At 39.6% G+C, this 16,137-nt stretch overlaps 1 protein-coding gene across 1 annotated transcript in view; it reads left to right on the forward strand.

Moving 5' to 3' along the window:
* si:dkey-215k6.1 (transmembrane protein 132D) overlaps window positions 1-16,137 on the forward strand; it is a 233,795-nt gene that overhangs the window by 164,025 nt on the left and 53,633 nt on the right. Inside the window, exon 8 of the mRNA XM_046385383.1 lies at window positions 5,667-5,862. Within this exon, the coding sequence (XP_046241339.1) occupies window positions 5,667-5,862 (196 nt within the window). The remainder of the gene's footprint in view (window positions 1-5,666; window positions 5,863-16,137) is intronic.

A 16,137-nucleotide genomic window follows, 5' to 3' on the forward strand; every position in this document is an offset into this window, starting at 1 on the left:
CTGGTATGTTCAACATATCAACAAACCTTTTCTTTAATATTTCAAATTAATTTGTTCGTAATTGTAAAATAAATTATTAAAAACACTCATAGTAGATTTCATCCTCCATGAACAACATCTGTACAAACATCCATTCAGTATTTGTTGAGATATTTCAGTCAGAATCAAAGAGGCAAACTAACTGCCCAACTGACCAACTGACTAACATTGCCTTCCACAGAGCTATAAAAACTAGAAAAACTGATGGATTAAAGGAAAGAGAGATACACCGGTCAGGAGACAGTAAAACAGAAAGGGGACTAAGGTAAAAATAAGAACAGGATCAGCGAGGCTGCAAACAAGATATTTATCTCTGCAGAGCCAGCCTGGAAGCTAAATTGTTTAATTGATGGCTAAATAGATAAACAGAGAAAGAAATAGTCAATCATCTCTACTAATCAGCTCTGAGACTCCAGAAGGGCCAAACCGGTTACACACAAGTGTTAGAAGTGAGTCCAGCCAGCACGTCTCGCAAGACACTCTCTGCTGCCAGAAGTGTATCTTTTTATGTGGGTTTATGGGCTAAGCCATGCCAGCCTCCTTAAGATGAGAAACCTTCACTGTAACTGCCTGTCAGTTTGCATATCATGCTAACTATATCAATTAACCAGCAACAGTGTCAGGAATACAAGCTTCACCTACTGATGTTCTTTGTGAAGGATTCAAAGAGTTGTTCTGCAGTGGATTTTTGTAATTTATGTTTTGTTTTGGAACCGCTTTTCTCTATTTTGACCCGTGTACTTTTTCCTCACACACAAAACATAGGTTTAAGACTATTGTGTTTAAAGTGTAAGCATGTGGGTATGCATTTACGAATTGCCAGCCAACTAGATTGAGAACTTTAATGGCTGAAGACTGTGGACTGGAAAACACTACATGTTTTGTTCACGCACTGAATTCACTTTTAATTGCAACAAGACAATAACAATAACAAGACTCTATGTAGAGAAACAGTCATTCATTCTAATTGTTTCCCTTCAAAACTAAACAACAGCCAGTGACCTTTGTTTTTGTCAGGAGATTTAAGAAAACATTAATTGGAGAAGTGATTCCACCCACCTTCTGAATCATCTAATGAGGTATCTTTATCATGCAAATTTAACCATAGTCCTATCAGACCACAGTGATAGAAGCGAAATAACACATTGGCTTTTTCAGGGTGCAACTCCCAAGGAAAGACCAACACTCAAATTTAGGCATGAATATGTCAGAATATAGGAGATATGTGCACAGCAGGTAGGCAATCACACAGATTAAGTTTGAAATGTTATATAGCAAGTTTATGATCGAGTCAATAAAAAAATGCATGCTTTAATTCAACAGGATGCAAATTCTGTCTGCTGCATGAAAGTCAGACCTCACATGCTCGTCCACTACCTGAACCTCGCCATTCTTACTTTCTAACAACACATGAAAGGTACAGTACTCTGGCACTGGTTGCTGGGAAGAGTTGCACTGGCCAATGAGCTTGCTTAACACCCAGGTCCACCACATGTACCGTTCTCTCTTTCTTCTTCCATAATTCCTTTCCAAAATTAGTCAGTTTGTCAGTTAATCACTGAAACACCAATGCCATTTCAGACCTTGTAAGATCAAACTGAAAAAATGCCTGGTCCCCAAAGCCAGTCAGAGTCCAATATGCATGTCACACTGCTTGAGGAGTTTTGTCAGATCAGATCAAATGACACATATTGACCCAGTCAGGCTGACAGTGCAAACCTGCATCACTGTGTCAGTGAGAAGGATAATAGCAGATGGTTGGCATTGCCAGAAGCGAAAAACAGAAAGTGGTCAGAAAGTGTGAATTGCAGTGGTTTTGTTTGGTTGGTTCTGAGCGTCGGCGAACAATGCCCTGGTGTATGTATGTGTGTGAGTGAGTGCATGCGTATGCACTAGAGGACAGTGTAATATTGTTTTGGAGTCTTGTGGTTGGGACAGAGCTAACACCTGAATGAACCTGTCACTGTAGACACATTGCTTTTTCAGCTCCAGCGATTACACTGCACCCAAACACACTCAACATTTTCTGAGTGGTTCCTTGTACGTGTGTGTGTGTGTGTATGAAAGAGAGAGAGTGAGAGAGAAGTGTGTTGCTTGCGCACTGCCTGTGTGCATGTGTCTCTGAGTGTGAGAGAGACAGGAACAGAAAGTGAGAGTGACAGAGCATTGTGTCTCGGTGTGTATGTGTCTAAACCTCAGCTGTGTTTTAGGTTTCGTCCCTGGAAAATATGAAATACGGCTACTGCTACTGTGTCCGAGGTTAAAGATGTCGTATTGATCGAGGTGCACACATACATGGCATGTTGGATCTCATTCAAAAAAAAAAAGTGAACAAAGTTTTTTCTTTATTCCTTTTTTTTCTTTGCTACTCTGTAATGTCACATAGAAAGTGCTGTACTCTTTAGTGTGTCCCTCAACAAGGCACTTGTCACGCTTTACCTCACACAGGACTGTCAATTCACAGGGCAGCTCCCAGGTCTGAATGTATATGCACATGTATGTTACTAGGCTAGTGGTACCATTCCCCCAAAGGCAAAGGATTACATTAAGTTCGCCAAAGCTTTTGCATTGAGGTCTGATGCAGAGAGGTGACTTGACAGGCGAGACGAAGGTTGGATTGGCAAAGAACGACAGTGATGTTTAAATATAACATATTCAACATCATCAACTAATGCTACTTTCACTTGTTTAACGTCAGCATCCAAGTTTTATTAATGACAGCAAAACTCCAACTTTCATACAATTGACTCGCTGCATGTCGGGAAGTTTGCAAGCTCTGAATATGCACATTTTTCCCACAGCATATATAATTACCAGACTTATGTGTAAAATGATGCTTTGCAGTCCTGCTACCTGAAACACAAAACTCTGCTGGTCTTGTCAGGCTTGGATCAAGTTTCATCCGTTTTGTTCTGTATTTTAAGCTTTGGTTGAGTTCAAATTGGGTTTCTTTTTCAGATGTTGTTAATTAACAAATCTGTTTCTCTCCCTCTCTTTTACTGTGACTGCACCAGCAGAAAAGAGCAGCTTGCTGCTGCTCACTAATTGCCAGCAATGGATGAATTAAAGACTTGTTAAAGAGGCCAGAGGTAGGCCTGTGCATATTAGGAGCATTATAACCTTGTATGATCATGCCTGTATGGAGCTCTGTTCCGAAAAGAAGCTGTGGTTTCATCAGTCACTTTCATCTGGCAAATATTGGATGGGGTTTGACATGAACCCTAAAAGGCAGTTATGCTGTAACCTTATTTAGTGATTTTACGGTATAATGCTGTGTTGCATGCTTGGGATGGCATGTGTTTGCTGAGAATTTAACAAAATGTGGGTGTTCTGAGAATATTTGAGATTAAGTTATTTCTTTCTTTTTTTTTTTTTAGATATAAGATTGCCTTCCAAGTAACCAAAGCAAGAAAGACAAAAAGTAAACAACATCTCTGTTTAGAGGGAATAACATACTGGGTTTGGTAAGAGACAGAGCGAGGCAGACAGATGGGAAGAGACAGGTGAAAGAAAAGCGAGCATGATGGAGGGATCTGGAAGAGGTCAAGGGGAGCTGACGCCCATCAGTTTTCTCTCCTTAATCTATCTGCGTAACACATCGCTCATCCCATCTCCTCAGACACACACACACGCACACACACAAGCACAGGCAAGGCAGATATCACAGACCCCTGGCAATTGGCTTTGTCATGACCTTCGACCCATATATATCTGTGTGTGTGTGTGTGTGTGCGTTCATGTCTGTAACACAGGGCTATAAAACATTGACTTGAAAATCATTTTACCACTGCTTACCTTTTTTCTTTTTCAAATTCATTTTTCACGAGCTGCTGGACACGTGCGCATGGTTGCGTGTGGGTGTTTTCTTGTAAACAACGAGAAATACAGACATACGGTCAGAGAGATCGTTTTAGTTTCGTAACTGTATCTAAATAATTTTCAGAGCACCTTCCTTGTTGTTGTGAAACAGTCGACTGTGGTGTTTGTTGACTGTTTATCTCCAAAAGCCTACCCAGGAGACCTTTTGTGTTGCTCTCACTGTGAACTGTAAGTGAGCATATTTCACTGCTATCTTGACCGTGGAAAATGTGCTGTCACATTTCAGATAGTGTTTCTTGTTTAAGAACTGTTGTGTTCATTTTGCTCTGTGTGCAACAGCCTAAAGCACCACACACAAACATAGCATTTTACAGCAGAGTGAGGACATTTTGTCTTCTTTTGTGATTCATTCTGAGTTCTGACCACAATCCAATACTCAAGTTTAACTTTCAAACACAAACCCCGACCTGAACTATGACATACTTGGCTCAGGTCTGGAAAAGACGGAGATGCAAAGAATTTCTTTAGGGATAAATGATACAACTAGAAATGATTCACACTAGCAGCAGATCGAATCAGGATGTCTGACAGGCAAAAAGGCAAAGCAGGTAATGACAGTCTACAAAGTTGTGAGGGCGGGATGTGCGGAAATCCAAGTTGTCAAAATGACAGATGAATTTCTGTATATAGGAATCAAAATAGATAGTTAGAAGTGACAAAGTTTTCTAAAAGTGTCAGTAGTTTCCTGGTAGAAAGTTTAAAATTAATCTGAAAGTGCTCATATGGAAATTTAATGGATTGTAGGATTATGACTGATGGTGATTTTTTTTTTTTTAACGTCTTGACACAAAGTAGATTTATATGTGCTGCAGATTTCTTACCTTTGGACATCACCATGCTAGCTGTTTCTCCCTGTTTTCACACTTTATGCTAACTGTCTCCTTTTATTAAAAAGAAGATATGAGTCTGCATCCAAAATGTTTTGCAATGCTACTGGAATTGGTGAAACCCAAACATAACATAATGTTCAGACACACTGATCAACAAGAGAAAGACTGAGGTATACAAACACACTTTCACAGAAAAGGCATTAAACATAATGGCTTATATCTATTAAACGTGTCATTATTTTTTGGAGGGAAAATTTGACTCCCTGTTTCTCTCCCATTCTCTCCCATCACTTACACACACACACACACACACACACACACACACACACACACACACATGCACCATGGGTGGTGCGATCAGCTTTTCCACCTTCTCTGCACTCCTCAAGGCAGAAGCACTCATTATTATCGCTTCTATCACCAAGATCTTCAACACCATCGTCTTCATCATCCAGGCCATTATTACCATCATAATCACATCTTCAGAAGTAGCACTAGATGCTTAGTGTGGATGTAATATACAGACTTTATTCAGCTCCAGGGGTTTTGACAATGGCTCTTGGAGTCTGTTTCACAGTGTTTTGATAGGGGCTTTACACCAGTGTTAAGGACCACATGCTGCCATTGTGAAGTTGCTGAACTTGAAGAAATCATTTCATTGTTCAAATTTCTCTTGTATTAATGGTATTCTGCCATTAGTGGACATCAAAGTTGTGTTCCTCAGATTTTTCCGCTGAAGTCTGACCTTCATACGGGGCACTCTTTGCATTGTCTGGTCAGACAGTGTGGTTATCAATGCTTACACTGTAAGGACTTACTACTAGAGGGTGTTTAAAAAATCTTCTGTTTCTTTCAAACAGCGAGTGTGAAAGATTTCAATATCCTGACAAATATTTTTCCTTTCATCTGTCTCTGTAGATTGGAAAGTCCATCATATGAGGTGATGCAGCTGGAGTTTGAGGTGGATAACGTGATAAACTTAGTGCCGACCCAGACTCTGCACTGGAACGTCGAGTACCCAGCTGGTATGCAGACAAGTTCCAGGCAAACAGAGAAAGTCTCGCACCTGTACATCAGCAATGTCGACATACAGGGAATCGTACCGCTGGCTGAGGTAAGGGATGACTTGACAGATGAGCACAGATACAGATATCTGTGAGAATACATATTGACGTACTCGACAGCTCACATTTATGCTCACATTTATGCTGGAATAGACTCTCATTTTTCCCTCTATTTTCCTCCTCCTCCTCCTCCTAACCTTCTTGCTGACACCCCCAGCCCCATCCCCTTCCTCCAGGTTGATCAAAGCTGTAAAGGTCAGCTTGTTTACCCCCTCCTGTGGCGACAAGCCTCCTGGTCACACGTACACAGCAGGTTTCACTCTCACAGGTTTCAAAATGACAAGCAGCCTCACAAATATGGGCACACAGCCGCACAGGTACAGTGCCTATAGACATGCACGCAAAATCACATACTGAGACCATCAGTGTGTATGCAAATACATGCACATCGACTTACATTTGCAACAGCAGCTGTCCACTAAAAAACACACAAAAGCATGTACAATCACGCACAAATGCTTCCCCGTGCATGTGTCATGCTGGCAGGTGTCGTTCCTGGTGAGGCTCAAACATATTTGCCTCTTTAGGCCTTTAAAGGCTGCTTACTAATGAGACCTGAAACCTTCATTTTTCCTTCTGCTCAGTATTTTACCAGACAAAGGAGGAAATAATGATGTGATGTTATTAAATTATTACAGCTCAATAATGCAACTTTGCTGTGAATTTAATGGCTAGAAAGTGTTTTGTAAGACATGCTGATAATATTACTTCTATATCATTAAGCCCTTATTTTGATTAAGCATGTTTTGATTATTTCTCTTACTGTTTCTTTCATTCCTTTTCTTTTTCTCTTTTGCAACTTAGCTGATCACTTTCACAAGCAATTTCAATTGATAGAATTAAATCTCAAAGGTGATTTTGGTGAAAATGGTTACAGCATATGAAAATAAAACAGCTAATAAGTAAAATAACATGAATTATTGTGCAGTATATTCTTCATAATGAATTCATGCCATCCAGATTTCCCTGAAGGGAAAAAAAAACTCATAAAGACCAATTCAAAGCTTTCTGTCAGGAAAAGAGAGCAAACCGTTACATATGATAACTTTGGATTTGTAGACTACTGCTACTTTTTTTAAGACAGGGTCAAGCGAAGGAAAAGATTGCTTTACATTCTGTTTAAATCTGTGACATTTCTGATCAGGTAAAATACCACCATTACTTCATACATTCACAGATGAAAACAGACATATCCCAGAGCAGACATCACTGCTCTGGCTAAAGCAACCAAGACCCTCAGGCTAAAAAGTGAGAAGAAGGATGCTTTTCAAAGTACTCCCAGTTCCATTACCACTGAGGTAAAGCTAATCTGGCCTGATAGCCCTCCTTCAAACAGCAAAGCCCTAGTGAGAAAACCCAATTTTGTTCAGGGCTTTTGCAAACCCCGTCTCTTTCACACACTGGAAAAAGCAAGCTTGAAACCATCATTTGAAATAGCAGTGCTGTTTGGATTTTGCTAGTTTTTCCGAGAGGGGTGGTGTGAGTGGAACCTACAAATGAGTAATCCTACATCTCACCCCCTGTATTCTTTAAAACGGACGCATTATGCATATTTCAGAGGAAATACTAGTTGAACCTTTAAGATATATAGATATGTAACCCTTTTATTCCATTGTGCCATAATTCATCACATTAATAACACATGAGAAGGTCTGAAATTATTATATATGCCACTTGACAGCCTTGAAATACCCTTAAATTAGTTTGTCTTTTATTCTTTTACATTATATTATTATGTAAAACCTTCTGCACGTTTTGTCTGTTTTGATAAAAAAAACAGGATAAATTCTGTCCCAACGCTGTGGATTTGTCACACAGATGGGTGGAAAAGTGAATCAAAAGGCAACATGAGGTGGCTTATTAAAGTGGTGAGCCACCACAGACCCCCGTAACAGATTTAATGATCCTTAGCATAGATTAGTCTAGTGGAGGGAAAGATCTTCCCATATCTTCCCAAAGATATGAATTCATTTGGTGTTTTGGTGAGCGCTGCTGGCTCACAAGGCCGTAGAATGACTCACTATTTTCATACTCATTGAACCATTTTGAGACTTCTGCTTCCCAGTAGGGAAACAATTGCATTTCTCATGTTGTCTCCACTTATTAGCCTTTCTGTTTACTTTGTCAGCCGTGTGTCTGAATAATAAGAAATACAAATATATCTTTTGTCAATAGTAGCACGGCAACTGTGCTGTAGTCTAATCAGAATCAGGCCGACTGGACCATAACTATCATAATGATGATTTGGCCTCTGCGTCAGTGGCTCCTCACTCCTCATTCATTCACGTGACTATGGGCCTTGGACACAAATTTACCACATACATCTACCTTTAATTACTTAACACGGATGTTGGTTGCACAATAGCACAGTAAACATGCCATGTAAAGCAGTAATTGTAGTGCAGAGCTGCAGGTACAACCATACAAAGCCTCAGTGAAAAATAGCCGACCTGAACCACTGGCTTTCTGCTGACCTTCTTGAGGAGAAGTCATTGATCAGCTTGTCACGTTCAAGTTCCAGACAAGTTCCAATTAAATGGACATGAATGACAGCATGTTTAGATGTGTTAGTCTTGTCATTAGTTAATTTTTAATACTGAATATTTGCAATAAGGACCATCCTCCCTCACAGGTGCTGACAGGTAGGGTCTTAATGTGGTGTATGCGTTGGTAAACGTTGTATCCCACAATCAATTGCATACATTTCGATGGAGACATTTTCAGACTGTCATTCAGAAAAGAAAAGAAATAGAGGCTATTTGTTATACCAAAGGTTCTTTTTCATTTTTTTAGTTTACACTCTGCCGACCTGTCAGGCGGCATTTCTCTGCAACAAGACTGACATTTGACCCTTTAACTAAGTCATTACAATATTACATGTTCAACATTCATTCAAGACATACAATAAAGTATGACATCTGTAATCTGGTTACACGAAGTCTGCTGCACAGACATTCACATACACAATCTTGTTTACATCACTTTTGGCGACATTACATAGACTTGCATTCATTTCCTGAACCACCACCTAGCCATAACAATAAACAATACTTGCCTAATCCTAACCTTTAACCTAACCTTAACCTCAATCTTACCTTAAAGCAAATCTTCACCCTAATGTTTAATGATTTATGTTGTGCATTTTAACAGTTTTTTTTGTCCCTACAACAAGACTAATACACACACACACACTCATATATTTGTATACACACACACCTACACACCTAGTTTTGTTTTCTCTCCATCCATCTCTTTTTTGCCTCTGTTCTTTAGGTAAAAGCATCAAAATGACTGCTATTACAGGTCATTTCGGCCTCCTGATTTGTTTACTAGAACTGCTGACTAAGTCTTGATTGTTGGCTGGTTGTTTAAGGTGTCCATTTCTGAGAGGAGTCACTGTGTTAGGGATGAAAGCTCCAACGTGTCTTCGGTTTTCTGAGGAAGGAGGCAGTAAGGGATGAAATTATGAGCCAGAATCTTCAAAGGCAGCTGCACGTGAAAGCTTTCCCAAGGTTTTGCTTCCACCTTCCTAAACATTTCCACACATAAGGACTGGAAAAAAGGTGCAGTACAACCATGCAACAAAATATGGGATCTTTACAGCTGTTATTATTATTATTTAAACAACCTAAACAACCTAAAAATGAAGCCTCACACAAAATTGCACCAGGAGCACTTAGCATTGGCTTTCAAACATCAGTCCGAACATCAATCTGTTCGGGTGATTCAACTCCACCTCAGCCATCGTCTACCATTTCCCAAATCAAAAGTCAGCTTATCAGACACACTGATGTGGTAATGCAGTGGATTCTCTCTTTACAAGGCAGCAATGAAAACCAGAACACTGGCTGTCATTACCAAACCCTCACCGACATTTTTCCTCCTAATTCCGCATATCCATTAAGGTTCTGGTCTCTTGCCTGAGCGGGAAAGAAAGAGGCCCTCTTCAGGAAACGAGGGATTATTAGGAGTAATTTGTCTCCTGTGGGGGCTGAAAAATTGGTTTCATCTTTTAGAGAGGAGAGAGGAGGTGAGGAGAGGAGAAAGAGTTAGGGAGAGAGGGAGGGGGGAGGGATAAAAAGAGATGTGAGAGAGACAGAAACAGAAGTAGACTGACAGAAAGACAGATAGATTTGGGAGAGAGGAACTTAGATTACATCTATTTAGTTATTTGTCATCTGCTGTATATACATTGTGTGTTCTGCCTCTCATTTTATGGTAAGACCACGATTAAGCTGTTAGCATTAGTCCATTCACCAACACCTTTGACACCATGATGACTGTAAATGGTCAGAAACGGTCAAACAAAAATTACAATAAAGCAACTGATAACAATATTCTGTGTAATATACTATGGCTTTTAACCCTCAAGAAGCAAAATGAAAAGGGTGTTTTCTATACTGTGCCATTCCTGTCACTTCCTCCTCAAACAAGTCATCTAACACTGGATTCACAGGGCCTAAACTGAATTGCAGCAAAGTGGGGGTATTGAATTTCTTGCCAGCGGAGAACAGTAGGGTGAAGCAGGAGAGGTGCAAACTGATCAGAGTGGTGAAAATGTGAATTACCCACTTTGAAACTGAACCTGCAGTCAGCCTTTGAATGGTAACCCTGCCCATGACTGAACAGAACTCAGCCTGGACTTGCTTTTCAAATGTGTTTGCTTGGTGAGAAACCTTCTTTTTACTTAACCCAGACAGTCGTCTCAAATGTGACTCGAAAAATGTTTAAGGAAGGAAATATGAACATGGTGAAGCTTAAATAATTTTTATGTTGTGGCAGCTGAAAACGACTAAAATACTCAACATTCATAGTATCCAGGAGTATTTTATCTACCATAGTTTTCCTCATAGACAGCCCTGGAAATTCCACGGTTGGCTTTGAATACAATTAGTCAGTGTGTGAGTTTTGTAAACTCATTGTCTGGAGATATCACACAGTCGGTTTTATAGCACCTCAGATTATGTCAGCATGTCACTAGATGGGATACAACTAATATAAATTACTGATGGCCCAGTTACATGTTGTGAAAGATTACACTATTCGTGCTTTTTGCACATTTTAATGGAGGCTTATGAAGTGGTAAACACACAGAATTGGACATTTCAAAAACAAATTGCGCCTGTTTGGTCACCGGTCAGCAGATGAGTACATCGCCACATTCCTGAAAGAAACACTGCACCACCACCTCTAGATAGATCGGATTTATTAAATCGGTGATTTTAATTTTAAATTGTGCATCTGCAGGAAATACACCTGCAGACGCCCTTTTGTGTGAAGTGGAGAGTAAGGCTAAAAAAAACTGGTGTTATGTTTGACAAAAAAAGGTTAGGCTTATTTCAGGTCCATTTCTGCAAAGTGAGTCGGTAACCAGTTATTACTACTACTTTGGTCCCTCACTTTTTAACAGGGGTATCTACAATTGGTTAGTCTTAAGATCTGATAATGTTAATAATAATAATAATAATAATGATGGTGATGATGATAGTAATGATGGTGGTCATGGTACTATTAAAGTATTATAGTGCCAATAGGACAATTAGCCTTCTTCTATAACACAAGTTATATGACCAAGCATATATCAAGTTTCACTTGAATAAAGCATGTGAATGTACTGTTCATAGATCAAATCATTAGTGGACTGGCTCTGATCACAGCCAAAGCGCTAATGCCGCCTTCTTGCAGAGGTGATAAGACTGCCAAGATTCAGCACCAAGGACAGCTTCACAGAGTACCTGAGTATATTATCAGACTGCCAATGGGACAGTCTTGTGTTTATGTTAATGCCGAAATTACTCATAATGTACGGTCCTGCCCTTGCGATAGTTCAGGGTATACATTTTTGACTTGCTATCTATGATATAACCAATGAGAAAACATGAGAGAACATAATGGACACAAAAAGAGGGACAAAACAACCCATTATTTGAGTCAGGGGAAAAGCAGAATGAAAAGGGAGGTCAGAAATGGACCTGCTATACTTTCCTTGCTCTTAGAGATATTTTAGCGGCTGATAAATTTGATCAGTAATAATGTTGTTTTACGTTCCCTGCAAGCGCCATTACACACCTCTGCCTGGAGTAAGGCTGTTTCACAACCTCTCATACTGCAACCGAAAAAGAGACAGAGACTAAAAAATACTTTCTCCTCACATGGACTGAATATATTAACTTAAAAAGACATATTCCACACGTTCCAGCAATGTTTCTACTAGACAGTCTTGCCAATAACCCAAATAAACATTTTTTTATTAGGTATTATTTAAGTTTTGACTGACATTGAATTGGATTAAAACTTCAGAGAGAGAATTTCTTGTCAATTTGCCCATCGCTACCTGTGTAATAATGATTTCATGTCTGCTCCTTTTTGCATTCACTTATCATACTTCACTTATCTGTTTGTTTTGTGCAGAAGAGGGAAAAAGTGAGTGAAGAAGAAGAAAAGATCCACTCTTTCTCCTCCGTATACTCCACTTGTTTTTTCTGTTTTGAAACAGTTTCATAACTCATAACATATCCTCCCTGTTTCTTCCTTCTCTTGTCCCTGTCTGACGTGAGTTTCATCCACCCCCGTCTCCTCCACCTCCAGTCTGTCCCCTTTATTCAGTTTGTTTCTTCTTGTATCTTCTGCTTTTTCTTTCTCCACAGAGTTTCACCTCCCTCTGAGGTTTGGCTGTGCAATTAATAATTAATTGGAACACTTGTATCTTTGTTGGTTGAAGATGTCTATGACTTTCACTCCACAGCAAGTGTGTGTGTGTGTGTGTGTGTGTGTGTGTGTGTGTGCAGAACTTTTAGCAGCGTACCAGTGCAGTTATGCTAAGTGGCTCCTTAATTTGACTCTTCTGATTGGTTCTCTCAGTAAGCAGGAAGAGGAAACTGAATAGTCAATAATCTGTTGATGAAAGCAGACACACACTCACAGTTCTCAAACTCAATTATAGATTTACCATTTTCACAGTCTGTGTATTTAGTAGAAATAGCCTTTTCCCTCCTGACCAGTTTTGTTATCATTATCACTCGAGCTATTGTCTTTGTAGTTTCTGTGTGTGTGTATTTATGTTTCGGCAATCGTCTAAATACCTGCACTTGCTAATTTACTCTGACATTAAGCAAGACACTGTGGATTCTGTGGTCTAAAACCCTTTTTCTTTTCTTTTCTTTTCTTTTTTTTAAAAGTCAGATTTGAAAAACCAGTTTAACTCTGTTAACCTCCAACGCAGCTGTTTTTTCTTTATTGTTTCTCTCTCCATTTTTGAAAGAAGCTAGCAAGATTTCAACCTTTCTTTCCCACCCATGTCCCCTTTCCTCTCTTCAGTTGCAGTATTTGATTGTTACCAGCCATCAAACACCCAATTAATCACCATGTGTGTGAGAGAGAGGGGGACAGAGTGTGTATGTGTTTGGGTTACTAAGAACTTGCATGTCATTGGCCTCAGGTACCATACCAATGATGATCTCATTAATGGCTGATCAGATAAACACATGAGAGCGTTTCTCTGTGTACCGCTAAAATGCCAGAGCGAAGTGCAAGGCTCAATAGCATTCTGTCATACCAGACAGACTCTTTAGCCAAGCAGGTTTCAGAAAATGTGTTTGGGCTGAAGCATGTCTTCTTATGTTACTATAATTATGCTGGGTGGCTACTCGTGTATCTCTCATCAGGTTTTTTTTTTTTTTTTAACAAATAAAAGTACCATTGATCTCACCAAATACAGTGTAAGTGAAGTATGAATACTAAAGAGCACTAATGTATGTTTTAATCCAACAAAACAGTAAGTGTTCATGTTATTTTCAGAGAGAGATTCAAATCCAAAAAGTGATATTACCCACTGTAGTTTGTGGATGGAATGAAATCCCACATAAAACTCACTGAAATTTAGGAGGTCTGCTATAGGAAAATGAAGTAACTCCCGCTAGAGAGCGAGGAGACAAATAGAGAAATGGATGAAGGCCAAAAGCTCTCACTGTCTGGCAAGATTGGATGATTTGGCTTTTGCTTTTTTTATGAACCACATCAGAAACTGAGAACCGCCTCTTTCATGCTCAGTGATATTTAATGCCGCCCGGGAGCTGCTTAGTCCAACCACGACGTCCTCATGGACCACTAAAGCAGATGTATGGAGAGTGAGTGCTGTGCTCAAGTGTACAGCGGCAGCAATCTAAAAAGATGGGGAGAGTGGTGCCACCAGGGTGACATCTCAGAGTTAAAACTGGCAACACTTTTACTACAGAATTATTTAAAGATTTAGGTCAAACACAGCCACATAAATTGATAAAACTTATGAAAGTGCACGAGTGTGTGTTCATCACAATACAAAAAATTGTCAACTCCCCAAAAAGGTTAACCATTTCAAGAGCAATAGATCTCCAAACTGCACCTGATAAGACTGAAGTTAGGCCGATGGTGGGCCTGTGATGTAAGAGTTAATCCACAGAGATTTCAAGTCTAGCTGGAAAAACCTACATTGCTCCACTACTACTACTACTACTGTTATTACTGTTACTATTTTTATCTGTCAATCTTACCATTATCTTAGCATTTATTTATTTTGCATCTTCTTGTTGGCTTTGCGGTCTTTGCAGGGCATACAAGATGCCCCTATGTATACATGATCACTAAAGAAGTTATGGATATTTTTTACAATTGCTATGGATTTCTGGGGCAGAATTATTACCTGTCAGGTCACTATTAAGTGCCTGTTTTTACAAAACAGCAAAAATTTCATATTGGTTGAAGACTGGTTGTAGACAGGTGGACTGGCTATAACGCAGGTTACATAGATACATAGAATTAATCCTCTGCCCACACCAAACATGGTGCAATAGTGCACTTCTCTACTGTAAGTGAAAGTGATCTATTATACTGCATTCATATAAATACTGTATATATATATATATATTATAATTATTGTTGTTGTTTTTTTGGTTATTTTCTTTTTTGTTCAATAAAAATAAAAAACCCAGCAAAGAGAGAGGGACAAAGTAATATTATATAGGGTTAGCAAAGGGTAACTCTTCTTTACATGACATTAGCCTTAAATACAAGTATAAGTGGGTGAGTAACCGACAAAGAAAAACAAAAAGAAGAGAGACAAAATTGACTAGTTCCAATTATACAGGATGGGGAGGTGGGACAAGGGGTTAAGAAGAGAAAGAAAGAGGAGGGAGGTAAAATTGATGGATGTAGGCAGGAAAGAGAATAGACAGAAAAAAGAGGCAGGCTGAATGATAAGAGTGAAAAAGGGAGAGAAAGAAGGATTGACACATAAAGAGTGGGGAGAGAAAGCGCTAGCACGAGGGGGAGGAAATTAGAGGTAAAGCTAAAATGATAGAAGTGGGCGCTGAGGGGAGAGAGAAAGTGAGAGTGCGATAGAGAGCAAAAGATGGAGAGAAAGAGGAGGGCCCAGTGGAGGTGCAGAGCACCATGTAATAGTCCCTTGGAAGTCCTGGGCAGCACAGAGGAAATAGAGAGAGAGAGGAGACGAGAGCAGGGCAGTTCTAATGCAATTAGGGGCCTGGAAATTGAAAGTACAATTCTCCCTGGGATCTTTGCAAAAGTGGTGTGTGTGTGTGTGTGTGTGTGTGTGTGTGTGTGTGTGTGTGTGTGTGTGTGTGCGTGTGCGTGCATGTGTGTGGTTGGATGGGCTGTTAGCTTTCATATCTACCAAATGTCTTCATCCCTCCTCCCTCCTGTTCTCTCTTCATCTCTTCCTCTCCCAATTTGACTTCTCTATATTACTCTCTCCTTTTACACTCCTTTCCCTCCATTTAATTTCTCTTTCTTTCCCTCCCTCACTCTACTCCCTTCCCTCCCTGACTCCATCCATCTTTTTCTGTCCCTCTGTCCATTTAACTCCATCTCTCTCTCTCTCTCTCTCTCTCTCTCTCTCTCCCTCCCTCCCTCCCTCCCTATTGTGTTTCATAAATTTGTGAAGAGGAAAGCTAAATGTCAGCTGCTTTTTGCATTTACATTTTGTATTTCAGACATTTAGCTGATGCTCTTATCCATTTCCTCTTGCCCTAAGTGCCACAGTGCTAGAAATTAATTTTTTTTACATGACCAAAAACTGAGGAAGCCAAGTAATATATGCAAGGATTAGAGGCAGAGTCTCAATGCTAAAAAATAATAATAATAAAATACAAAACTCTTACTATGTTTAACAAGACATATGAACCATACCATTCTGAAGTAGACCACTGGACATAATTATAATCAAATTAAAATTAATTATGAGCAAGTTATGTGACATGTGTACAACAATT

This window comes from Scatophagus argus, chromosome 4 (assembly GCF_020382885.2).
Source record: "Scatophagus argus isolate fScaArg1 chromosome 4, fScaArg1.pri, whole genome shotgun sequence".
Taxonomy (NCBI): Eukaryota; Metazoa; Chordata; class Actinopteri; family Scatophagidae; genus Scatophagus; species Scatophagus argus.